This window comes from Capra hircus, chromosome 19, assembly GCF_001704415.2.
Source record: "Capra hircus breed San Clemente chromosome 19, ASM170441v1, whole genome shotgun sequence".
In the NCBI taxonomy this organism is placed as follows: Eukaryota; Metazoa; Chordata; class Mammalia; order Artiodactyla; family Bovidae; genus Capra; species Capra hircus.
Genome location: NC_030826.1, coordinates 7,257,135 through 7,283,992, shown reverse-complemented (window position 1 = coordinate 7,283,992; position 26,858 = coordinate 7,257,135). Strand labels below are relative to the sequence as shown.

General features: G+C 40.8%; 1 protein-coding gene across 5 annotated transcripts in view; it reads right to left on the bottom strand.

Moving 5' to 3' along the window:
- Nucleotides 756-26,858, bottom strand: part of DGKE (diacylglycerol kinase epsilon) — a 30,025-nt gene continuing 3,922 nt past the window's right edge. For 3 of the 5 annotated variants that reach the window (XM_018064090.1, XM_018064089.1, XM_005693177.3), the window contains 10 exons: nucleotides 21,734-21,893; nucleotides 20,075-20,194; nucleotides 17,308-17,451; nucleotides 16,911-17,068; nucleotides 16,482-16,533; nucleotides 12,019-12,132; nucleotides 10,618-10,689; nucleotides 6,785-6,912; nucleotides 6,450-6,561; nucleotides 756-6,074 (listed from right to left, as the gene is read on the bottom strand). In XM_018064090.1, the coding sequence (XP_017919579.1) occupies nucleotides 5,895-6,074; nucleotides 6,450-6,561; nucleotides 6,785-6,912; nucleotides 10,618-10,689; nucleotides 12,019-12,132; nucleotides 16,482-16,533; nucleotides 16,911-17,068; nucleotides 17,308-17,451; nucleotides 20,075-20,194; nucleotides 21,734-21,893 (1,240 nt within the window). In that variant the 3' untranslated portion in view covers nucleotides 756-5,894. The other 2 variants (XM_018064088.1, XM_018064091.1) reach the window with 2 other exon arrangements.

Genomic DNA, 26,858 nt, shown 5'->3' with positions numbered 1-26,858 from the left:
ATCACTGCAGATGGTGACTGCCGCCATGAAATTAAAAGACGCTTCCTCCTTGGAAGAAAAGTTATGTCCAACCTAGACAGCATATTGAAAAGCAGAGACATTATTCTGCCAACAAAGGTCTGTCTAGTCAATGCTATGGTTTTTCCAGTAGTCATGTATGGATGTGAGAGTTGGACTGTGAAGAAAGCTGAGCGCCGAAGAATTGATGCTTTTGAACTGTGGTGTTGGAGAAGACTCTTGAGAGTCCCTTGGACTGCAGGGAGATCCAACCAGTCCATTCTAAAGATCAGCCCTGGGTGTTCTTTGGAAGGAATGATGCTAAACCTGAAACTCCAGTACTTTGGCCACCTCATGCGAAGAGTTGACTCATTGGAAAAGACTCTGATGCTGGGGGGATTGGGGGCAGGAGGAGAAGGGGACGACAGAGGATGAGCTGGCTGGATGGCATCACTGACTCGATGGACGTGAGTCTGAGTGAACTCTGGGAGTTGGTGACGGACAGGGAGGCCTGGCCTGCTGTGATTCATGGGGTCACAGAGTCGGACACGACTGAGCGACTGAACTGACTGACTGAAGGCTCTACTCTGCCCTGAGTTAGTCCTTAAGTATGTATCTTTTTATCCATTCAGGTGGATCTGACCCCAAGCTTGTCACACACTGTAATCTCTGCCCTGCTGTACAAGTGCCATCTTCTGTGAAACTAACTCAAACTTGTTTTTTTCTCATTGTTGTATCAAAAAAACAAGACAGAATGATACTTTTCAAATGCTGTGCTTTACATTTTATTAAAAAACAAGCAAACATCTTCAACATCAGATGCTTTAATTCATGTTTTTCTGTCAAGCATTGACCACATTACAGACTCAACGAAAGCAATTAACACAGGGTCATTCGTGATAGGGACACAGTACGGAGGCCAAGGGGGTAGAAAGTGCACAGGACCAGCTGGCTGCTCGAGCTGCTCATCCTTGACACTGTGGGTTCACAAGAGCCAGTTCCGTCAGTTCACCTGCAAGTAATCAGGGCCACGGATCTGGCTGCTCTAAACTTGCATAAAACAGAATTAAAATCAGAGTTTATCTGTTGGGCTCATTCTGGTTGATCAAATTGGAGAGAGAGAGTGCTGGCGGAGCCCAGAACGGGAGTACTAAGAACAAGTGTTCTCATGAGCCATCGTCACCCAGGTGTACACAAAGTGCCCTTCCTTACTGTAGGAGTTTGCTCAATAGCCCAGGCTCATCTGATCAGGAAGTCCCCTTGCCTGGACAACGTTAGAGCAACAAGGAAAGCAACCTAACTTGCCAGCTCTCTTCCACGTTTCGGGTCAGTCATCACAAAGCACCACGAGATGGCGACTTCCTGTAGTTTACTTTGTAAAGCGCATCCTGCCTTGACATTTCCCTTTAGCGGTGAAGTGGCCTGGGGGACGTTTGCAGAGACTGAGGAAGTGTCCCAGGTCTACCATCAGCAGTACATGTAAATTTATAGCCTTTAGGTGACATTTTCTGCAGACATTTCTGTAGATGACTAACCTCAATCATTTAGTTTTGTGAACGTCCATATTAGAGGGTGACTTTTTAAAATTCTTTCTCCAGAACCTTAGAATATTCCTCTTTGAAACCTGTGAACCTCATGCACTGAGTGTATATCTACAAAACTAAAATGAATTAAATGCACGACCATTTCTATACTTTACTAAAATCAGAAGTATGAGGAACAGGGGCTAAATCAGTGCTTTACTATTCAACAAAATGCCTTCAAAATGTGAGAAGTAGCCAAGTGGCCATATTCCAAGCAGCAACCGAGACATCCAAAATACTCTTTTTAATGTAAAAATCAGTAGAAAATTAACCAGCTGACAGAGTCATTATAATGGCTTCCAAACTCTTTGAAAGAAAGTAGTGGAATTTTTGTTTTAGAAAAAAGGAAGTGCTTTGTCTACTGGAATCTGATCTGGAGCAGCACCCCAGCATGGGGAGAGAGCAGGGGCTCTCCAGGGGTCCATTCCACCAGCCCTGAAGCACCGCCTGTCCTCCAAGACTCCACGGATCACAGCCCCAAACCCACACAGCTCCGCAGGAAAACCTGGGGCTACCAACTTTTATGTAATACAGCTTATCAATTTGGATAGGATATGACAAGTTTTTCCGAGTTCCTTTAAAGGAAAAACAATTTAAGAGTATCTAATTAATTCAGATGTTCGGCCTGGTATCTATCGGGCAAAAGCCCCGGGTGGACACAGGAGGTAGAGATGAGTAACTTTAACGTGTCAGTTGATCAGAAGCGCCAGAGGTGCAGACGTCCCGTATCTCCAGATACCCCGCTTCCTGAAGTCAAGGGCTGGTTCCCGGGCTCAGGCAGCCACACTGTCAGCCAGCTCCCACGGTGATTCTGACACTACAGACAGCCTGCAGAGCGTACTCTGAGAAACAGGAGATGAGCCTCCAGCGGAAAATCTGAGAAAGGCAGGCATATACTTTTAAAAGGCAAAACCCCACACCCTCTTCTGTCTTGTTGCTGAGGACAGACCTTCATTCAGATTGAGACAGAGTAACAGCACTATTTTTTCTTTTTAAATGTCTAGAAATTTTAATAAATCTGCCTCTACCTACGTTCCTATCCCAAATTAGGTAGAATTTTTTTTTTTAAGTCTGAATATAAAGTGCTGGTTCTTGTTTCAGTATTATCAGCTTGAGGGAAAACCACATGAAATTATCACCCGTTCTATTGACCTTTTCGGCGGAACAAGTACAAATTACGTATTCGGATCCACATGTATCTGTAAATTAATATCATCTTTAAATTTTTTGGTCAGTGCAAATTTAAAATTCCATAGTATACATTAAGTACAATTTTACTTTATATTACAAATGCACACCACTTTTCTTTTGACATGCTGGTAGTAGTCATTTTTACAGCAAAAAGGACTGTTTACAATTTCTCAGTCACAGTATATTCTCCAGCTCTAGGTAGGCAAACATATTTCAAAAAGCAAATACTACACGTTTTTGACACATCCTAAAAAAAATAAATAATTTTGACTATAAAATTTTATAAATGTTAGCTACAATAAGGGTTCACAGCTAACAGTTGCAGAACACCTAAATCCCCTTTAAGATCATGTAATCTTACCATCAGACAACGTGTACAACACAAGTCAGTTTGATTTCCATTAAACAAAAAAAAGCACTGAAAATTCTCATCATCTACTTATGGGATCCCTAAGAGGCTGCCAGGGATTCAGTGTTTAACCTACTAAGATTGCAGGGTGCTAGGAACTGTATTAGAATAAAAGGAGAAATCTGAAAACAGACATGAATACAAGCTTTGCTTCACATATTTCTTCCTGAGAATTTAGAAGAAGTTACTATTTTAAAATCAGAATAATTTAAAATGGAACAGAAAAATTTTATGGCAGACCATTTTTTGTAAAGTGTGGACTCTCTGGTAATGTCAACAATTGCTACCCTAATATATAACTTGCAAACATGAGGCTTATAAATTGTATTTATTTAAAACAAGGTACATGCCTCTATATTTATTTGAAATGCTGGGTAAATGTGCCTAAAAAGTTAGAGAATTTTTCTAAAATATGTTTTATGATATGAAATTCTGAAGTAACTTTCCTAAAAATATTAAGTCTGAATGAGTGAATAAGGTTTACAAATAAACTTCATGAAGGTCAAACTTCAGTGGATTATGAAAATGAAAGACCAGTTTGTTTTTAAGTAAATGAGGGTGTTTTTATAAGACTGTTCTAAATCCAATGTAATATTATAGCTAGAATACAGGTTTAAAAATAAAAAAACACTATATAGTTATTTTGATTATTTTAATTCTGATACCCCTATTAACTATTTACTTTGATTATTCTATAATTAGCGCTATGAATTATAGATAAAATATGGCCTAAAGCAAAGTGAATCTAACAGTGTGTTTGTAAAATGTGGTATCGGTAACAATTTTGACCACAAATTATGAATGAAGCTCGTTATACTGAAAACATGATCAGCCCATGAAAGAAAATCTGCAGACCCTGCCAACCACCACCACAGGCAACTTCTGGGAATGGCGTGCGAGTAGGTGAAAACAGATCTTCTCACAGAACCTTATAATATTAGAATTTAGCTGCTCACATTGAGATCTGGAACAGATTAATTTAAGCAGAATAAAAGCATTCTAATGTAACTGACCACTACTGTATACATTTCTTAGTTGTTCCTTCAAAACATGGCCTGGGCCTGAAGGTGACTGAAATTTAAGTTTCTGGCAACTCGTAATAGACGACAGATGCATTCACAGATCTTTCAGGGGAGCTAATGGTGTTTGGTGGAAGATACATTCTAGCTCTTCACAGATTAATGGCATAAAAGACCACCAAATCCACAAATGGGCCATCTGTCCTAAAAATAACCAGGCTGGGGGCCCCCTGGGGCGGCCTTGCTGTGGAACCTGAGGGAGCAGGTTGGGGAGCAGCTGAGGAGCACCCTCGGAATATTTCTGAAGAATGAGAGTATCCAGATAATATATCTATCAGAAGAAGTATGGGTTTTAATTATTACTTAGGCTACATTTCTATCTGTGAGTAGCAGAATTTATGATCAACTTAACTTATTAAATAAAGCAACATATTGTAAACACTAAACACAGGTATACCACGGTGAAGAAAATAAATAAGTTAAAAAAATATATCTCTCATTTTAAAATAAATATGATATAAACATTTTAGCAGAGGATTCTATATCCATTTCCCCATGGGAAATTCTGTTAAGTACTTTGGATATACTCCTGTTACTGTAAGACCACCAAATTTTTAAAATGTATCAATCAATACTGAACTTGTTTTGAGCAATTAACCTGACTGGTAAATTTTTTTTTTGAATTGTTGACACTGTCTTTTAATCAAAAGAGAAGTTGGTGAACAGTCCAATTTGAAACTTGTAACTTTTTTTTTGACTGCCACTCTGCAAGAGCTTAGTTCCCAGACCTGGGGTTGAACCCCATACCCTCCGCAGTGGAAGCATGGAGTCTTAACCACTAGAATGTCAGGGAAGTCCTGAAACTTGTAACTTTCAATGCAAAGTGCTCTGAATGTTGACTTTTACAACTTGCCTAGGTGGTCCCCTTTCGGATATTCTGGAGTATAACAAGATGGCCGATTTCAGCTCAACTCGGTCATTAACAGAGTTAACCAAACAACAGTAGGAGACTGAAAGTGTCCTTTAAAAAAAAAAACAACAAAATTTAAAACAAAAAATCCGAGTGTTGCCTTCCTTTTACATTTCTCCTTTTAGGGTTTCCTGGAAATAGATATTTATGTGTTCACTTGGTGCTGGGCTGCAAGAAGTCTTAAGAGGCGTGCTATAGGAGGCTGCCCAGCATGAACCATGCTGGTGTAACACCAACCATCTCCTTTCAAAACAGCAAGTCATTTTTAAATTTACAGTGTCATCACATTCCACATTAAAATGGCAATGATTTTCCACCCACACCTTGCTGGGTATACGTGTCCAACCCACTGTGTGGCTCAAGAATAAGGACCAGGAGGGAGTGCGCACGTCAGCAAGCCTACCCGCAGACACGGAGCCTTCGTGGAGCGTTCTGGAACTTTGCTCATGCTGGACGGTACGTCAGCGAGCCTACCCACAGACACGGAGCCTTCGTGGAGCGTTCTGACTTTGCTCGTGCTGGACGGTCTAAGTGTTTGCCGCAAAAAGGCCAGGCATTTGTGAACACCCGGAGGTCTGGCTGTTTTTGGAATGTTATGTACATAGATGTATACCCACTCTACTATTGATGAAATGAAGACTAAGCTAGTTGACAGTTCTTTTTTGGATGAATGGGTATCTAGTTGTCTGCGAGGATTCTACACAAGTCCTCACGTCCTCCTCCATCTACTCAGTCTCCTTTGTATCCTCTTGATCTGAAGCACTAGAGACGTCGTCATCCGTTTGCTCTCCAGAGAAATACAGCATCAGTGCATGTGTCTTGTGGGTTATGGTGACGGTGCAGGGCCCCTGGGCCCACGGCTCCCCATCGACCTGCATTGGCATCATTGAGCACTTCAAGATCAGCTAGAATTACGGGTACAAATGAGAAGAGAGTTAGTCCCCAGACAGCTCAGAAAAATCTTCCTTAATAAGATCTCGAGTCCTTTAACCCTTCTTAGGGACATTTCTTAGCAATGCACTCTTAGAAAATTAATCTGAATGTATTTTATTCTTCAATTGTTTAAGGGATTCTTTTTCACTGAACACTTCACTTCTTCAGCTGGACCGAGGGCCGTATTTCCTGTCTTTCCCCATCCTATTCAGCCTGGGTAGAGGATGACTGATCGCATGGGTTGTAAACCACATGTTGGTTTAGGGAAGGCTATAGCATATTATCTTCTAAACCTCAGTGGCTTAGGAATGGGACAGATTAGTCCATTTTAGCAATATTTCACCTACTCGCACTGTATGTGCTTGTCCTATTCGAAAAGGATTTGCCAGTTTCACTTGAATCTGAGCACAGTGGAAAGACCCATATACTCCGACGATTTCCAATAAACCATCATCATGCCTGAAATTGGACAAAGGAAACATGGATTATGCGATGCGGTGAAATAAAACCAGCCACAATAGGACAATTACTTTTCAGCATAGGTGGACCATCAACTTATTAACTATTGATATTAATGAGGTATACAAGAGGAAAATCTGTGGTAAAAATGTGAAAAGTCTACAAAGAACAGACTGCTTTAAAGAAACCAGTGACATAAGAAACCACTTGCAAGTGTACATACCTGGCTAGAGGGTAAGTCTCGTCCCCCATCCCTTCCCACAGTCTGCAGCCGCCACCCCAGTAGCCGATATTCAGAACGATGATGCCTTCCAAATTCGGCAGTTCTACTCGCTCACCATCCAGCTCTAGCTTTAAAGAAATACAAGGAGTCAGTTACTTTAGAGCACACTACTTTCAGACACAGCCACTCAGAATCCTATCCACTTTCACATACATGTGAGAGCTGGCAGGAAGACTGCTTCCTACCCAGGTAATCTAGCCTTTCTCATTTGTTCAATGTTTGTTGCAATAAATGAATCATAACAGTGAATTTTTTAAAAATCAAAGACATCCTTTTTCTTACATCCCATTATTTTTTCAGGCTTTATCTAACTTGCTGTTTTAGCAGCATCTCACACTGCCAACCCCTTCCTCTTTCCCTGAAATATTCTCTTCCTTTGCTTTCTGGGAACCAGACTGCTTCTCTGGGCGTCCCTCTGCCACTGCTGAGAGCTCCACTCCCAGCCTCACACCGAAGGCATTTCACACAGCTATGTACCATGTCCTGGGCTCCCTTCTCTTTTCTACACACTCTGGATTGAAATCTGAGCCACTTCTGTCTTGCTAATTGCCATCTCTGTGCTGATGGCAGGAAAGTTGTTGGTGCAGGAAAGTGAACTGGGCTAGATCTATACATCCAACTGCCCACAAAACATTTCCCATTGACTATGGCTCCTAAAACTCTCATGCCCAAAGCTGAGTTAAGCATCTTCTCTGCCATCTACTTTCCCAGGAAAGGTTAGCACCAGCTGTCCTCACCCCCCTAACTAGAAACCTGGAAATTATCTTTGACCTCTGTCTCTTCACCTTCCATACCAATTAAGCACTAAAAACCACTGATGCTACTTCTAAGTCTCCGTCCCTCGCCGTCTTTCCTGACTGCACCCTCGTCCAGCAGCCACCATTTCTCTAGCTCTGCTTGCCTCTTACTCACCTCTCAAAGGCTGGTTAGACTGACACTTATCCCGATTACGTCCCTTCAATGGCTGGACTCAGTGTTCACGATGAACTCCAAATGCCTTAACGAGTCACCAGTTTCTCTGTGACCTCGGCATCTGCCTGGTTCTCCAGCATCAGCTCTCACCACTGTCTTTCCTGCAGGCTACACTCCAGCCTGAACACACTCAAATATGCTATGTTCTCTCCTGCCTCTGGGCCTTTGCCCATGTTGTTCTTAGCCCAGAATAATGTTTATCTCCTTTATTTAGCTAAGTTTTAATTTGCAGATTACAGTCTGTTAACTTCTTCCAGAAAGACTTCCTCATCAGTCACTTTCCCTAGACAGTTTCCAGTCGGTGGGTTATGTACAGTTCAGTTCAGTTCAGTCGCTGTCATGTCCAACTCTTTGCAAGCCCATGGACTGCACCACGCCAGGCTTCCTTGTCCATCACCAACTCCCGGAGCTTGATCAAATGCAAGTCCAATGCGTCGGTGATGCCATCCAGCCATCTCATTTTCTGTTGTCCCCTTCTCCTGCCCTCAATCTTTCCCAGCATCAGGGTCTTTTCCAATGAGTCAGTTCTTCACATCAAATGGCCAAAGTATTGGAGTTTCAGCTTCAGCATCAGTCCTTCCAATAAATATTCAGGATTGATTTCCTTTAGGATGGACTGGTTGGATCTCCTTGCTGTCCAAGGGACTTTCAAGAGTCTTCTCCAACACCACAGTTCAAAAGCATCAATTCTTCAGTGCTCAGCTTTCTTTATAGTCCAACATCCATACATGACTACTGGAAAAACCATAGCTTTGACTAGACGGACCTTTGTTGGCAAAGTTAATGTCTCTGCTTTTTAGTATGCGGTCTAGGTTGGTCATTGCTTTTCTTCCAAGAAGCAAGAGTCTTTTAATTTCATGGCTGCGGTCACCATCTGCAGTGATTTTAGAGCCCCCCAAAAAATAAAGTCTCTGTTTCCACTGTTTCTCCATCTATCTGCCATGAAGTGATGGAACAGGATGCCATAATCTTAGTTTTCTGAATGTTGAGTTTTAAGCCAACTTTTTCACTCTCCTCCTTCACTTTTATCAAGAGGCTCTTTAGTTCTTCACGTTCTGCCATAAGTGGGGTGTCATCTGCATATCTGAGGTTATTGATATTTCTCCCAGCAATCTTGATTTCAGCTTGTGCTTCATCCAGTTTGGCATTTTGCATCATGTACTCTGCATATAAGGTAAATAAGCAGGGTGACAATATACAGCCTTGACATACTCCTTTCCCGATTTGGAATCAGTCTGTTGTTCCATGTCCAGTTCTAATTGTTACTTCTTGACCTGCATACCTATTTCTCAGGAGGCAGGTAAGCTGGTCTGGTGTTCCCATCTCTTGAAGAATTTTCCACAATTTGTTGTGATCCACACAGTTAAAGGCTTTGGCATAGTCAATAAAGCAGAAGTAGATGTTTTCCTGGAACTCTCTTGCTTTTTCTATGATCCAATGGATGCTGGCAATTTGATCTCTGCTTCTTCTGCCTTTTCTAAATCCAACCTGAACATCTGGAAGTTCACGGTTCACGAACTGTTGAAGCCTGGCTTGGAGAATGTTGAGCATTACTTTGCTAGCATGTGAGATGAATACAATTATGTGGTAGTCTGAACATTCTTTGGCATTGCCCTTCTTTGGGACTGGAATGAAAACTGACCTTTTCTAGTCCTGTGGTCACTGCTGAGTTTTCCAAACTTGCTGGCATACTGAGTGCAGCACTTTCACAGCATCATCTTTTAGGATTTGAAATAGTTCCACTGGAATTCCATCACCTCCACTAATTTTGTTCGCATTGTAAGGCCCACTTGACTTCACATTCCAGGATGTCTGGCTCTAGATGAGTGATCACACCATTGTGGTTATCTGGGTCTTTAAGATCTTTTTCGTACAGTTCTTCTGTGTATGCACTTCCTGTAAGACTCCGTGTTTTCCTTATAGCATTTCTTATGCCATAGTACAGTGTGGTTTAAATGTCCGTCTTCTCTCCAGACTGCAAACTTAGTGACAGTGAGGCATCTGCCACTGTATGTCTAGTGCCTAAACCTGTGCCTGGCATTTAATGGGTGGTGTCACAGGTGATTTTTGTATAAACAGATGATTAGCCAAAAAAATGTGCTATGTCATACGCTTCACTCTACCCAAGTAATCAAAGTCCAGGAAAAAGGAAACAGGATGAAGCAGAAGGGAACACTCTTCACAGCCAGCCTCACCCTTCCACCTGTGCTGTGAGCTCAGAGTCTGTCTAACTGCAGCAGCTTTCCGAGCTGAGTGTGCAGTCAGGCTCCTCCCTCTCTGCTCATTTTCCACTCTTTCCCTAAGCTGTTTATTGTTGGGCTCTTTCCTTACTCTTTTTTGGCCATGCTGCACGGCACATAACAGAGATACATCACAACCATAACAGGAATTAAACTTTGGGCTTCATCTTCCTCTGAGAGTCCATGGCTCAGGCACTGTTGTCATAGAGCTTCACACTGGTCATCACGCATGAACAGACGCTGCTCAGTATAAGAGTTACACAGACTCTGGAGTTACATAAACCTGGGTTTAAATGCTGGTTACCTGTATCCCTGGGCACTCTGTGAACCTGGGCAAGTTATTTAATTTCAAACAGCTTCATGAGTGACGGGAATATAGTAGTATCTGCCTTACAGGCTGTGGTGAAAATTTAGTGGGAAAATGTGTATAAAGCACTTAGAAGTGTCTGGTACACAATAAATACTCCATATGTGTTATCAAAATATGTTAATAGAAAATTCAGCATTTTTGTTTAAAAAAAGTTCATAGTCCAGAGACCACCTAAAAGTTTAAAAGCTTACCTCAACTTTTTTATTCAAATCTTTACATTCTTGCACTAAACAATCTTTGGTTCCATAAAATAAGTAAACAGCCTATGAGAAAGGGACAGAAAATATGATATTAAAGCAATCTAACAAGCCCTGTAAGCTAAAAAAAGACACTGAACCAAAGCTCCCTGATGTGACGACTGAGTCGTGTATCCACAGAGTGGACTGCAGACTGATGGGAGAAGGCGCCATTATTACTACAGTTCAGCCCATTTTCTTAGGGGAATGTAGGGTTAGGTCGGAGAAGGCAATGGCACCCCACTCCAGTACTCTTGCCTGGAAAATCCCATGGACAGAGGAGCCTGGTAGGCTACAGTCCATGGGGTCACTAAGAGTCAGACACGACTGAGCGACTTCCCTTTCTCTTTTCACCTTCATGCACTGGAGGAGGAAACGGAAACCCACTCCAGTGTTCTTGCCTGGAGAATCCCAGGGACGGGGGAGCCTGGTGGGCTGCCGTCTATGGGGTCACACAGAGTCAGACACGACTGAAGCGACTTAGCAGCAGCAGCAGCAGCAGCAGGATTAGGTGGTTTGTGCTTAAATGGTGTTTTCTCCCAGTTTATCCAAAAAGCTACACCTTATGAAGAAAATTTCACCTTTTCCTAGTACTTAACATTACTTATTGGAAGTAATACAGGCAAATCTAGCAAACATTTGATAATCACTTTTGAATATAGAAACGTTGATGGAAGCATTGAGATGCTAATTATCATACTGTATAAACAGCAACACTATTGTGTTGGTAACTATATTAATAAAAGGGAGCTATTTGTAAATTTCAAATATTTGTAAAACAGAACCAGAACAGCAGATAACTGTAAAACAGAACCAGCATCTCTCTGTCACATCCTGTTGCTCAATCACCAAAAGTCATTAAAAAAAATTCCAAGACAAATGTTCCACCAAAGGAATCAACTGTACTAGAAACCAGAGATGATCTCCGCTAAAACTGTGGTAAACAAACGGCTCCTCTTCTTACCTCATTTGCCTTTTAGAGTCTTTTCAGGCCTATTCAATCTATTTTTCCACTAATGACTTCATCAGAAATTTATCTTGCCTAAAATTTCTTCCAATTCTAGTTGCCATTTAAGTAAGATAAGCTATCATATATTCCATTTAGTAGGCATCTAAGCAAAAGATGCCCTAAAACACTGCAACTTTCAGTTAAAAAATTTTGTCATGGTTATAAAATACTTTAATAAAATACATTTAAGGATCTAATTTGACAGTCTTACACAAAATGGAGCAGGCAAATGTTTCTGTAAGTTAGTTCTATCTCAATCGAGTTGAAAGAGTGCTAGGTATAATTGAACTATTGATTTTTACTGTACCTTAGGTGATAAGCAGGAAATGTTATTTTATCCAACACACCTTATTAAGAATTCTGCTAGAAAACAGAGATGGGGCCTTCTCACGATGCGCGTGAAAATTGAGGGCCATGAGAGCATCAGGTCCAATAGAAAAATAGTTGTTCATTGTGAATTCCTGTGGAAAAGGGTAAGCAGCAGATTATGCTTCCATCCATGCCTGTGTCACTTAATCAACGTATAAACCTTAGCCTCTATGTTCTTTATGAAAACTGAGTCATTTACTTTTTACATAAGCTATTTTATGCTATCCAGTGATGTTTCCAGAGATAAAGCTTCAGTTTAAAGGCTGATTCTTTAAGACAAAATTTCACTTTCCATTTCTGGTTAATATGCTACATCTAAACAGTTCTACTCTACACCCAGGCTTTCCAATCCTGTGTTCTCATTATATTTGCTTGTTACTTCCAGCACTTCTCAGGTTCTCAATTTTCCAGTCTCCATTAGGCTATTGGTGCCTGCTCAGTTTATCTTACTTCCCAATCCAGCCTGGGTTCCTCAACCGAGCTGCACTTGGTCTTCCCCCTGAGCAATAGATTGCATTTCTGACTTCTTATTCAGTGGGTCACAGACTAAAGGTTGACATGCCCTGAATATTAACGCATTTTCTTCCTATTCACACCTGAAACCCTATTTTTCTTATTTTGGTTAATGTCATTTTCACACATCCTGTCACGAAAACTAGAAATCTTGTAGTAAAGTTTTTTTTCCCGCTTCCCCTAATAGCAATCAGTTGCCAGGTCTCGATCAATCCTGCTTCTAAAACGTCTCTGAACAGGGAAAGTGCGGAGTCATGGTCTGGAAATGCTGAGGCATGGTGAGGAAGGTGCTGCGTCATGGTGAGGAAGTATGTAGTTCTCCTCCTAAGATTCCCTTTGTTTTGTCATAGTGCAGGTTTCTTACCTATTTTCACATTATCCCCAGTATTTTTTCTTTTTATTTTTTTCTTTCTTGTTTTCATATACTATTAATTTTAAATTGGAGTTTAGTTGCTTTACAATGTTACCTTAGTTTCCGCTGTACAACCAAGAGAATCAGCTATATGTATACACATGCCCCTTCGCTCCCGGACATCTCTCCCTGTGGCCACTCCCCCACCCCACCCGTCTAGGTCACCACAGACACCAAACTGAGCTGCCTGTGTTATGCAGAGGCTTCCCACCAGCTGGCGATGGTGCCCCACTCCAGTGCTCTTCCCTGGAAGAGCCCATGGACGGAGGAGCCTGGTGGGCTGCAGTCCACGGGGTTGCTAAGAGTCGGACACGACTGAGCAACATCACTTTCACACACTGGCGAAGGAAGTGGCAACCCACTCCAGTATTCTTGCCTGGAGGATCCCAGGGACGGCAGAGCCTGGTGGGCTGCCGTCTATGGGGTTGCACAGAGTCGGACACGACTGAAGCGACTTAGCAGCAGCAGCAGCAGCTGCAGTGTGTCTATACGTCAATGCTAATCTCTTGATTCATCCCACCCTTTCCTTCCCTTGTTGTGTCCCCAAGTCCAGTCTCTATGTCTGTATCTCTACTCCTGACTTGCAAATCAGGATTTGCAAGGTTCATGAGTACCATTTTTCTAGATTCTACATATATGCATTAATATACAATATTTGTTTTTCTCTCTCTGACTTACTTCCTATGTATGACAGACTCTGGGGCCATTCACATCTCTATAAATGACCCAATATAATTCCTTTTTATGGCTGAGTATAGAAAGAGTGCCTGAAGAATTATGGATGGAGGTTCGTAATATTGTACAGGAGGTGGTAATCAAAACCATCCCAAGAAGAAGAAATGCAAAAAGGTAGAATGGCATGTCTATCTCCTCTGAGGAGACCCTGCAAATAGCTGAAAAAATAAGAGAAGTGGAAGGCAAAGGAGAAAAGGAAAAATATACCCATCTGAATGCAGATTTCCAAAGAATAGCAAGGAGAGATAAGAAAGCCTTCCTCAGTGATCAATGCAAAGAAATAGAGGAAAACAATAGAATGAAAAAGACTAGAGATCTCTTCAAGAAAATTAGAGATACCAAAGGAACATTTCATGCAAAGATGGGCACAATCAAGGACAGAAAAGGTATGGACCTAATAGAAGCAGAAGATATTAAGAAGAGGTGCCAAGAATACACAGAAGAACTATACAAAAAAGATCTTCATGACCCAGATAAACATGATGGTGTGATCACTCACCTAGAGCCAGACATCCTGGAATGTGAAGTCAAGTGGGCCTTAGGAAGCATCACTATGAACAAAGCTAGTGGAGGTGATGGAATTCCAGCTAAACTATTTCAAATCCTAAAAGAGGATGCTGTGAAAGTGCTGCACTCAATATGCCAGCAAATTTGGAAAACTCAGCAGTGGCCACAGAACTGGAAAAGGTTTGTTTTCATTCCAATCCCAAAGAATGTTCAAACTACCACCCAATTGCACTCATATCACACACTAGCAAAGTAATGCTTGAAATTCTCCAAGTGAGGCTTCAATAGTATGTGAACCATGAACTTCCAGATGTTCAGGCTGGATTTAGAAAAGGCAGAAGACGCAGAGATCAAATTGCCAACATCCACTGGATTATAGAAAAAGCAAGAGAATTCCAGAAAAACATTTACTTCTACTTCACTGACTATACTAAAGCCTTTAACTGTGTGGATCACAACACACTGTGGAAAATTCTTCAAAAGATGAGAATACCAGACCATCTTATCTGCCTCGTGAGAAATCTCTATGCAGGTCAAGAAACAACAGTTAGAACTGAACATGGAACAACAAACTGGTTCAAAATCTGGAAAGGCGTATGTCAAGGATGTATATTGTCACCGTTTATTTAGCTTATACGCAGAGTACATCATGCAAAATGCTGAACTGGATGAAGCACAAGCTGAAATCAAGACTGCAGGGAGAAACATCAATAATCTCAGATATGCAGATGACAACATTCTAATGGCAGAAAGCGAAGAGAAACTACAGAGCCTCTTGATGAAGGTGAAAGAAGAGAGTGAAAAAGTTGGCTTAAAACTCAACGTTCAGAAAACTAAGATCATGGCATTCAGTCCCATCACTTCATGGCAGATAGATGGGGGAACATGGAAACAGTGACAGACTTTATTTCTGTGGTTTCCCAAATCACTGCAGATGGTGACTGCAGCCATGAAGTTCAAAGATGCTTGCTCCTTGGAAGAAAAGTGATGACCAACTTAGACAGCAAATTAAAAAGCAGAGAGATTACTTTGTTGACAAAGGTCAGTGTAGTCAAAGCTGTTTTTTTCAGTAGTCATATATGGATGTGAGAGTTGGACCATAAAGAAAGCTGAGCACCAAAGAATTGATGCTTTTGTACTATGGTGTTGGAGAACACTCTTGAGAGTCTTGGACTGCAAGGAGATCAAATGAGTCAATCCTAAAGGAAATCAGTCCTGAATATTCATTGGAAGGACTGATGCTGAAGCTGAAGCTGCTATACTTTGGCCACCTGATGCGAAGAACTGACTCACTGGAAAAGACCCCGATGCTGGGAAAGACTGAAGAGGATGACAGGGGATGAGATGGCTGGGTGGCATCACCGACTCAGTGGACATGAGTTTGAGTGAGCTCTGGAAGCTGGTGATGGACAGGCAAGCCTGGTGCACTGCAGTCCGTGGGGCCAGAGTCAGGCGCGACTGAGGGGCTGAACTGAAACGATGCCCACTGCACGCATTCACCACATCTGCTTTACGACGCGCCTGTCGCTGGGCAGTCAGGCTGCTGCCACGTGAACAGTGCTGTAATGAACACTGGCACGTGTCTTTCCTACTTATGATTTTCTGCAAAGGAAGACAATACAGACGGCAAAGAGGCACATGGAAAGATGCTTAACGTCACTAATCATTAGAGAAATGCAGACCAAAACTGCAGTGAGGTATCATCTCCCATTGGTGAGAACGACCATCATCATAAAATCTCCAAACAATAAATACTGGAGAGGGTGCAGAGGAAAGGGAGCCCCCCTGCACTGCTGGCAGGAATGTGAACTGATAGAGCCGCTGTGGAGAGCAGTATGGAGGCTCCTTGAAAACTGAAAAGAGCACTAGCACATGGTCCAGCAATCCCGCTCCTGGGCACATACTCTGAGCAAACCAAAATCCAATGCATCTTTCTAAAGCACAGATCGGCCATCGCTGTGCTGCCTCTGTATTATTTGCCATTTGCTGACCAAGCTGGCACCCGCCAGTCTACTTCCGCTGCCTGGGGAGACTTCTGTTTCTTTCTCTGTTGATCTAAACTGTATTTACATTTTAAGGACCAACTCCCATGTCACTTCCCCTGAAATCTTTCCCGCCTGATCTACCAGGGGAGAACCCGGCACACCTGCAGCCTGCTCCATAACCAGCTCCCCAGAGATAAGCGCCTGTTGCTGCGTCCCACTGCAGTGCCACGGTGGAAGCACCCCGTCATGTCTGCTGAAACCACTAGCAACTGCAGCCCTAAAAACATACCTTGGGTTTTCTTAAGTTGTAGTATCCTTTATTTGTTACTTGAACTTTCCATCTAAAAAACAAGTTTAAAAAAATCAGTAATTACTAACAAATTAACTGTCAGTTAATTATAATTATTACCAATCAACTCTGGATGTCTGGTAGATACGGTTCTTCCATTAAAACAGCTTTTGGGAAATGAACACATTTAAGTGACTACGTAAATCTTGAGAGGAGTACTCAGCCTAACTTGTCACCTAACTTATGATTTACATAACAACGCAATATACCGCAGCAAAATGAGACACCAGTGTCCACACGTAAGTGCAACTGACCCAGTCTTTCACATTTAAACCACAGTTACCTTTGTAACTACACCAGTCCTCGTTCATAATTCAAGCAGTATTCCCAAAGCTCAAGCCATCACTTCTGAGGGCAAGTATAACTTACCTATCTAGTTTAATTCCATCTGCGTCCATCACGTTTCTTAAGACTTGTGCAACTGGGATTTCTCCCGCATAACCTGTTCCCCACCCCAAGGTATTGGACAGATCATTGCCTGTTCCCAGAGGCAAGACTGCAACTTGTGGAATGTATTTCTCTTGTCCCTACAATACAGAAGATTATTTTAGATTTTTCTCTTCAGACTATTTGGAGGGTAATAATATTTGGTAAAATTTAAAGCCCAAAGCAATAAAGATACAAATAATAACTGCTCAATCACAATATTCAAGGTTGGCAAGGTCTTCTAATATTCACCTGCGTAATAAAAAATATAACCACAAATACTGTGTAACTTTCTTGGAAGTGCTTCTGTGAGAGGCAAGGAGACCTTACGGACAGATACCTTAATCTTCATTTCGTCAAGGGCATCCAGGACCCAGCCGACAGTCCCATCCCCTCCACAGACAAGCACTCGAGCTGAGTCATAGGGAAGAAGAGCACAAAGCTGTAGGGCTTTGATGGGGGGAGTTTTAGTAACATCAAAAACCTATAACGTGAAAGAAAAGGAAAAACTTATTTTACCCCACACTGTCACCCACCTGTGAGGATAATTTTCCTGTAGATGAGGACCTAGATGTGCTTAAATAGCAACACTGGCATTTATCTTTATGCTGGGCAGTATACCAGACCATACTCACTGTGGCTCATCCTGAGTGAAGTGAGTAAAAGTCGCTCAGTCGTGTCCAACTCTTTGCGATCCCATGGACTATACAGTCCATGGAATTCTCCAGACCAGAATACTGGAGTGGGTAGCCTTTCCCTTCTCCAGGGGGTCTTCCCGACCCAGGGGTGGAACCCAGGTCTCCCATGTGGCAGGCGGATTCTGTACCAGCTGAGCCACCAGGGAAGCCCTGAGGTGGCCCCTGAAAAGCACGAGCAAACAGCAGTCTACTGGAGATGGAGACACAGGGAGGCTAGAGAACTTGCCCGCGCTTCCTCTGGTAATTGAGTGCTGACAGAGAAGTGGAACCCTGTCTTCCATCCACTGTACAATACCGCCGCCTTTATGCTCCCTAAAGCCAGGCTGTGCTAAGCTCACCTCTAACTAGTGCTGCCTATTCTGCACGGGCTTTAAAAAATCCATTATTAGTGCAAGCAGTACACACTTCTGGAGAACAATTTTGCAATATGAGTGAAATGACATAAAGATGGAAGGATCCATAATATCTCTAATTCTATAAATGATCTAGGAAAGTATTTCAAAAGATGAAAAAACTGTGTATAAAGATATTCAGTGCAGCATTATTTATAATCACACAATTGTAGAGACAAACTCGACTGCCATCAGCAGGAGACTGTATAAATATGGACACATCCACTTGACGGTTTCTCAGTCATCACATATGTAATTACGAGGACTGGGCTGCAACACTGGAGCAGGCAGTGGCAACCCACTCCAGTACCCTTGCCTGGCAAGTCCCATGGACGGGATTTAGTTGAAAGACTGAACAACCCATTGCGCAGCAATCATTCTTTCCAATTTGCAATTTTCCCTTTCAACGTTGCACAACTTAAGAGAATATAAAAATAACTTTAAAAGGAAAGAGAAAGGGAAGTTCCCTGGGAGTTCAGTGGTTAGGACTTGGCATTGCCACTGCCATGGCCTGGGGTTCAACCCCTGGTGGTTTAGTTTTTCAAATCCCACGGAGGAGCCTGGTGGGCTGCAGTCCACGGGGTCACTAGGAGTCGGACATGACTGAGCGACTTCCCTTTCACTTTTCACTTTCATGCATCAGAGAAGGAAATGGCAACCCACTCCAGTGTTCTTGCCTGGAGAATCCCAGGGACGGCGGAGCCTGGTGGGCTGCCATCTCTGGGGTCGCACAGAGTCGGACACACGACTGAAGCGACTTGGCAGCAGCAGTAGCAGCAGCAGGTTGCAACATGGGAGAATGAACTTTTAGGTAAATGCAAACTTAGACTACTTTTAAAGAAATGCCAGTATATAAACACATGCACAATTCATGGAAAGAACATGGACAAATGAAAACAAATGACGTATCTGTGTAGAGGCACAGCAGGTGATTTTCTCTATCTTAAAATGTTATTTATTTTGGCCTTGCTGCGAGGCTTGTGTGATCTTGGGTCCCCAATCAGGGGTTGAACCCCAGGCCATGGCAGTGGCAATGCCAAGTCCTAACCACTGAACTCCCAGGGAACTTCCCTTTCTCTTTCCTTTTAAAATTATTTTTATATTCTCTTAAGTTGCACAACGTTGAAAGGGAAAATTACAAATTGGAAAGAATGATTGCTGCGCAATGGGTTGTTCAGGTTTTCAAAGTAGAAGCTGCTAGCAAGTCATCTCAGTCTCAATGGCATGAACCTTTTATTCTTACTTTTAAAATTGAGGTATAACTTACATATAATGAAGTTCACTGAGTTAAAGTCAACAACTAAATGAATTTTAGGAAGCTTAGTGAGCTGGGCACCATTCAGTTCAGCACATTTTCGCTGCTCCAGTAAGATTTCCTATTAGTAAGTGTCCATCAGTCACTCCCAATTTGCAGCCCTAGTCTTAGGCCATCACCGATTCCCTCTCTGGCTCTGCAGATTTACCCTTTCTGAGCAGACCGTATGGGGGGAGTTGTGCGGCACTGACCCCCGGCGCTGTGCCTCTCTCACTCAGCATGTTTGAGGGCCATCTAGTCTGTGGTGTGCATGCGCTAGCGCCCCTCTCATCACTGAGTACTCCATCCGTATGGGCACGCCACATTTTCTTTTATCCCTCCAGTGACTGATGGGCTTTTCACTTTTGGGCTATCATGAAAATGCTGCTATGGAAATCTGCATAAAAGTGTTTGAGGGATATATGTTTTCGTTTCTGTTGGGTAGATTCCTATAAGTGCTACGTGGTATGGGAAATTTAGGGTTGAATTTTTAAGAGCGTGTCCAAGTGGTTGCTAAAGTTGCTGCACCGTTTACAGCCCTACCATGAGAACCCCTCTTTCTCCACAAATTCAGATGGCTCAATACTATTTTCATAATTATTATTCTTCCCTATAACCAGGTGATTACTGGCTTAAAGCACTAACAACCATTACAATTTAGGGAAAATGTACAACTAAGAATGAAAAGATTACTACAGAAAGAAAGGTCTCCTCTTTGGTTACCTGGACGGGATTTAGGAGGATCCTGAATTCTCCCAGCAATCCTTCTCCCATGTTAGTTCCACTACGAGAGTTGGCCAGAATTATTAATGGAGTCCATTGCTTTCCAAGTTTAGAGGCGAGCTAAAAAAATCAATGTGCGTTAAAAGACCTTAATATCTCAGTGAGTAGTTTTTCATTACTTATTAACAACAGTGCTGTAAATCTGCTGAGAGAAAAATCAACTATCCCAGTAAGTACAATATAAAAATCAAAGAATTCTAAGAATGGAAAGAGATGATTTAATTTAATTTCTGCTTAATATATTAGTATAAATCTCTTCTACATTATTCTAGATGAGTTATCCAGTATACACTTGGGTACTCATGTAAGAAGGAACTCACTTAACAAGGAATTCCACTGCTAAATCAAATTACTAGAAAGTTTTGACTTAAACTGAGTTAAAAATCTGCCTTTCAGTAACTTTCTACTTTTGGTTTCTGCAGTAAGGAATAATCTCCTTTGTTCCTCCATCTGACTATTGTGCTCAATCACCTGAAGCACCATTGTTCAGTCTTGCCTCCCAGGCAACGCATCTCAGCCCTTCACAGGAGGGACATTCATCTCCGCTCTCTAAACCCTGACTGCGCTTTTCTGGCTGTACTCTGATTTTCAAGCTTTTTGATTTTTTTGAATGGTGTATTCAGAAATAGACTCAAGAATCCAGATTTGTACAAAGCCCTAAATCAAGTTAAATTCCTGTTTCTCTAACCTGAACACTTCTTTCCTCTCCCCTTCCCCTCGTGGGTATAAGCATTAATGAAGATGCTCCCTGGTTTTACTTGGTGATCCTCAGTCTCCTGTGAGGTCAGACTGAATTCAGAGACATAAGGGGTTGCGTATTTTTTTTAAAAAGTATCACAATAACATTAAACATAATGTTTTTAAATTTTAAAATGTCTATTTTGGACTTCCCTTGTGGGAATGTTCACTATTATTTGTGGCAGAATCTAATGTGCAACATAAATTCTTGTCTCCAGGTACCCTATATGAGGTTCCAAAGGAAAACACTCTTCAGAGCAACATGTGAGGAAAAATCTGTTTTCTTTTTACCAACAATAATGAGTCCCAAACCTGGCTGTTCATCAGTCATCTGAAAACTTAAAACAAATACAGGTTCCTGGGACTTATGGCTACCTGCTCCAGTATTCTTCCCCGGAAAATCCCACGGACAGAGGAGCCTGGAGGGCTCCTGGAGGGCTGGGGGGTACAGTCCATGTGACTAACACTTTCACTTTCACAATATGGTGGTGGTGGTCTAGTCGCTAAGTTGTCTAGGCTCCTCTGTCCATGGGATTTCCCAGGCAAGAATACTAGAGTGGGCTGCCATTTCCTTCTCCAGGGGATCTTCCCGACATGGGAATCGAACCCGGATCTCCTGCACTATAGGCAGATTCTCTACCAACTGAGCTACAAGGGAAGCCCAAAATATAACACATCCCAATTTCTCCTTAGACCTGACGGAACTCAAGTGCCAAAGTTCATGGCACATCTTTAGGAAGTGGGTAGGGTATCATGGCTTACCATAATGATTCTTCGCACACACACAGTTCTCAGTGTTTCACACTGACTTAAATAACCTTGTGGAAATCAATTATGTAAAGAAAAATAAACTCTGATTACCATTTCATAATCTGTTTTTTTGTCTTTACGCATATGATTAATGGAGGTTAAATAACTTGGTGGAATGATGAGGTTTTTGAATTCTCCAAAATCACACTTTTCACTCCTTAAGCTATTTTTCATACACTCATCATGTACTGTTTTCTGACACCAAACGCACCTGAGGGAAGGAAAAAACAGATAATAATTGGAAACCATAATCATACTAATCTGTAAACCAATCACTTTTGTCAAAAAAACAAATTGTAATCTCATCACCAATGAAAAAATCTGGCAAATAAAAATTTATAATTGCTTTCTACACAGTCAAAATAGAGCAATAAACTTTGAATAAACTTGTTTAACAGTAGTTCTTAAAGTGTGGTCTAGGGAAGATCATTTCAGGGTGTCTCTGAGGTTGAAACCATTTTAATAGTAATATAAGATGTTATTTCACCTTCCTTTCTATCAAAAGCATACAGTAGAATTTTCTGGAAGCTTTATGGTATGTGCCAAATCAATGGGCTGAATGCAGAAAGAGATACAAGCAAGCCTCTAGCTGACTTCCACATCAAAAATATAAAGCGATGTCACTTTCCTCTATTTTCACAAAATATTTTGTTACCAGTATTATTTTTAAAGTGAATATTTTAACCATTTCTCAGTTTTAATTTATAATGTGGTAAATATCAGTAGATGCAATCCATGTAAGCAAAGCGGGTCTAGAATAATGGTTCTCTGTGCTATGTATTTGGGCTTTGGCTGGAACAGGGTCATTAGGCCTAGAGGCCTGCAGCTTAAACGCCGCACTGGCCCCAGTACTTGAAGAGTTCCTCAAGGTCCAGTCTGAAAACCTCCTGATTTATAACCATCTGTGACCACTTCAGCAAAGATAGCAAAACAGTCAATTTCTTATTGGCAGTTAATATGAAACAAATCCATACGTTTACATCTAAATTACAGGCAGAGACATTTATGTTCAAATTTGTCTCTCTGTTTAAATCATATATGAAATGAGAATAGACTGGCAAAGGTCTTAGGTTTCTATTATTAATCTACTAAGTATTTAATCCACTCACGGATCAGGCAGATCTGACTGTACAGATAAGAGCAGGCCAACAGAAAACAATGGTTGTAACTAAAAAAAAAAAAAAAGAGGATACAAACTCTTCACCCCAAGGTCAACTCTCTTGGACTTCTATTTTAAGGTTGTTTTTTTCCGGTTGGATGTTCAGTTTTGTCAAGCAATTACTGCTATTAACTCAAGAATCCTAATTACTGCTGAAATTATAATTATCTGCATGATCTGTTAGAGGGAAAATGTAAAATAACTTGCACCATAGACTTTGTTAACACTTGCTTTCAACCTAAGCTTGAGAAATTACAATTGACTGCTTATATAGCCAAAGTATTTTACCTCCACTTACTGCTCTACTATACACTTTAAACTAGTGTATTGTTATTGAAAATAATCTGAAAGGAAACCCCTCTGAATTATTTCACAACGGTTTCCTCTGGGAAGAAACGTGGGACTGAGGAAGGAGAAGAACACTCATTTTTTTACTCTACGTTCTTTTGTATTGTTTGAGTTACTAAACATCAATATATATTCATAAACTACTTGAATAAATTTTTAAAAGTGTATTTTAGGTGATATTGGCTTGAAAGTAAAAGTGTTAGTCGCTCAGTAGTGTCTGACACTTTGTGACCCCATGGTCTGTAGCCTGCCAGATTCCTCTGTCCATGGAATTCTCCAGGTAAGAATACTCTAGTTGGTAGCCATTCCCCTTCTCCAGGGGATCTTCCTGCCCCAGGGACTGAACCCACATCTCCTGCATTGCAGGTGGATTCTATACCGCTGAGCCACCAGAAGCCCAAATTTTTAACTAGTAATCTGCAACAAAGCACAAATCAAATTAAGCAGTAATTCACCATATCAGCGGAGGATTTTTTATTTTAAGTGAAAGTGAAAATGAAGTCGCTCAGTCGTGTGCGACTCTTTGCGACCCTGTGGACTGTAGCCCACCAAGCTATCAACTTTCAAGACAGAGTAAAATTTGCTGGTATGGGAGGCAAGGCATGCCAGTGGGTATTCTAGAATCTAGATCTTCCCGATCCAGCCAATTAAACCCAGGTCTCCTGCACTGCAGGCAGATTCTTTCCTGGCCACCAGGGAAGCCTCTTATGCTTGAGAATTTAGAAAATATAGAAAGACATAAAAGTCATCTAGAGCTAGTTACTCTTAACTTTTTGACATATTTAATCTCAGTTTTATAGTCCTCATATATTTATTTTTCATGTTAGGGGTAACAATGTATATATGTCTGGAGGTACTTTTCCTCGGAAATTGTATCATGAATTCTGTCCTATGCCATTAAGTATTTTATTTTAAAAACAGCTTGTAAAGATGTATAATATCACATCACATGGACATAACATAATTCATTTAATCCTCCCCCTTCTAAAAAATTTAGATAGTTTGTCTAAGCATAAAGAACATGATGCACAACCTTAAACATAAATGAGATTATTTCCCTGGAATCTTTAGAAGTCAAATTACTGAATCAAAAGGCATGCGTTTTCCTAAGTTTCTTGAGATGTCTGACCAGAATGGTATCAACCAGCACACAAAGGTGTCCATCATATTTAATACTCGCTCAACACTTTTCCTTGATAATTTGATGAGTGGAAAAGTACTTCATTGTTTTAATTTGGAGATCTTTGATCACTAGATGAAGCTGAATAATTTTTCTGCCTTGTTTTGTGAACTGATTCATAGCCTATCTTTTACTAGGTTTTAATAACTGTGAGCGATGTAGGATATCGACTTCTTTTCTGTCATATTTCCCACAAATATTTCAGTTTTCTCTTAAATTTACTATTTTAATCTACTTAAGTTTATTTTTTGCTAGACAGATTTATATTCCCTTTGTGGTTTATTTAAATGTTTTCAAGCTTTGAAGACCTTTACCTTTCCAAATTAGATAAACATTCGCCTATAGCTATTTTCCTCCTCACAATTCAGCTTTAATCCAGTGCTTCTTAACCTTCTGGGGCTACAGATTCCACTGAGAATCTCGTGAAAGTGTTAGGCTTCCTGGAACCTTATCTATGAACTAACAATTCCTGCTTCAATCCATCTGGAGTTTATTTTGGTATAGAGCGTGATATGAAGAGTTAACTGTTTTCCTCTCAAAGAGCACTTGTCCAAGCAGGACTGATAAAGTCATCTTTTCTATCCCATTGATTTGTGACACCTTTATCATTCACTAAATTCTCATAAATTTCAGAAAAGACTGTTTTAACCAAGATGATGGCTATTATCAGCCTTTGCTCTGTGAAAGTAAAGCCAACATACTCACTCCTTAGGCAGCACTCTGTTTTTCCTGAGAAATACCATAATCAAAATTGGGACCTGTTCTCTTTACGTATTTTGTAACTGGTGTTTTACTTTACCTAGATTTCAAATCTGATAGGAAAATAAGACATTAATAGCAATATTTTAATATTTCAGTTTTAGCAGTCATGTTTTTGAGTGATTGTTTATAATCTTTATTCTTTCCCTATTTCGAAAAAGTTTAAACCCTTACACAGATGTCAAAAGAATAGCAAAATGAATACCTTTAAACCAACCCTTAGCTCTGATTCTTAATTAACATTTTTCTCTCATATTTTCTTTCTTTCAAAATAAACTCATATTTTGATGAATCATTTGGAAAGAAAATTGTGGACATTAATGAAATTTCACCTTTCAATACTTCAGCAACTATTTCCAAAAATACAGGAGTAGTCTCCTTGCTTTTTCAAATGTTTTGCATTAGAAAAAAATTTTTTAACAGCAACACAGGTAAGCCCACCACCCATATTCCAGCATTAGTAACTTACTGTAATTACTTTGCTTCATTTCTGTCTATCCATTTCATGCGTGCTTAGCCCCTCAGTCATGCCTGACTCTCTGAGAACCCATGGACTGTAGCCCGTGAGGCTCCTCTACCCATGGGATTCTCCAGGCAAGAATACTGGAGTGGGTTGCCATTCCCTTCTCCAGGGGATCTTTCTAATGCAGGGATCAAACCCGGGGTCTCCTGCACTGCAGGTGGTTTCTTTACCATCTGAGCTACCTGGGAAGGCTTTCTTTTTTTGGTGCACAAAAGTAAATTGCAGACATTAGAATATCTCCTAAATACCTCAGCAAGCAGGCATATCACTGTTTAGATTTCTTCTTTTGATTTTATATATGATCAAATTTATAAATACGTACCTTTTCTGAGTTTTGACAAGTAAATATAATCATGAATCATAATCATGTTCATCATCTTATGAACACATAGAACATGACCCTATGAGTATTTTTGTGCAGGAGTATGACTGCCTTATTAAAAAAAAAGTTCACAAGGCAAAAAAAAAACCACTTGCTGGCAACACTGCTTATTAGTTTCTCTAAAGTTACCCCTTAGTAACTTTACCAAAAGGTACCAGTTCTCAGTATGCTGGAAGAGGCAACAGAATTATATGTGAAACTGAGACGGTCACCTAAGAAATTCATGTTAGAATGGGGTTCAAACTACAAACTACAAACATACCTGCCTCCTAATTTGGGAATATGTTTTATTGGAATATAGATCCTCATTCATTTATGTCTCTTGCTGGTTTTGCACTATGATGGATGGTAGAGTGAGTTAATTATGACAGACCATACGCTCTGCAAAGCCTGAAATGCTTAGCTTCGGCTCTTTATAGAAAAAGTTGGCCCACCTCTGCTCCAGAAGATAACTTGTTCTCTTTCATTATTTCACATAATTAATGAAATGAATAAACACATACCAATAGAATGTAAAATCAAAAAGTTACGATCAAAGCCTAAAGTTGCCAATATTGCTTTCTAAGAGTCGGAAGTTTTGTATTATTAATCACAGTGGGTATGTATGTGGGGTGGGGTGTAGTGAAAAGGATATAAATAGAAGTGTTTTATAAATAGAAATATAATATAAACCAAAAAGTTTTCCTAACAAGAGACAGAACACAGTTTTATTCAATAAGGTAATGAATACTTAAAAAAGAGAACCCAACTTCCTATTTTAGTCAGACGAGACGTGCGAAGAAAGAAAAGCAGCGTGAGGCAAGAGAAGAGAGGATACTAGGTGCA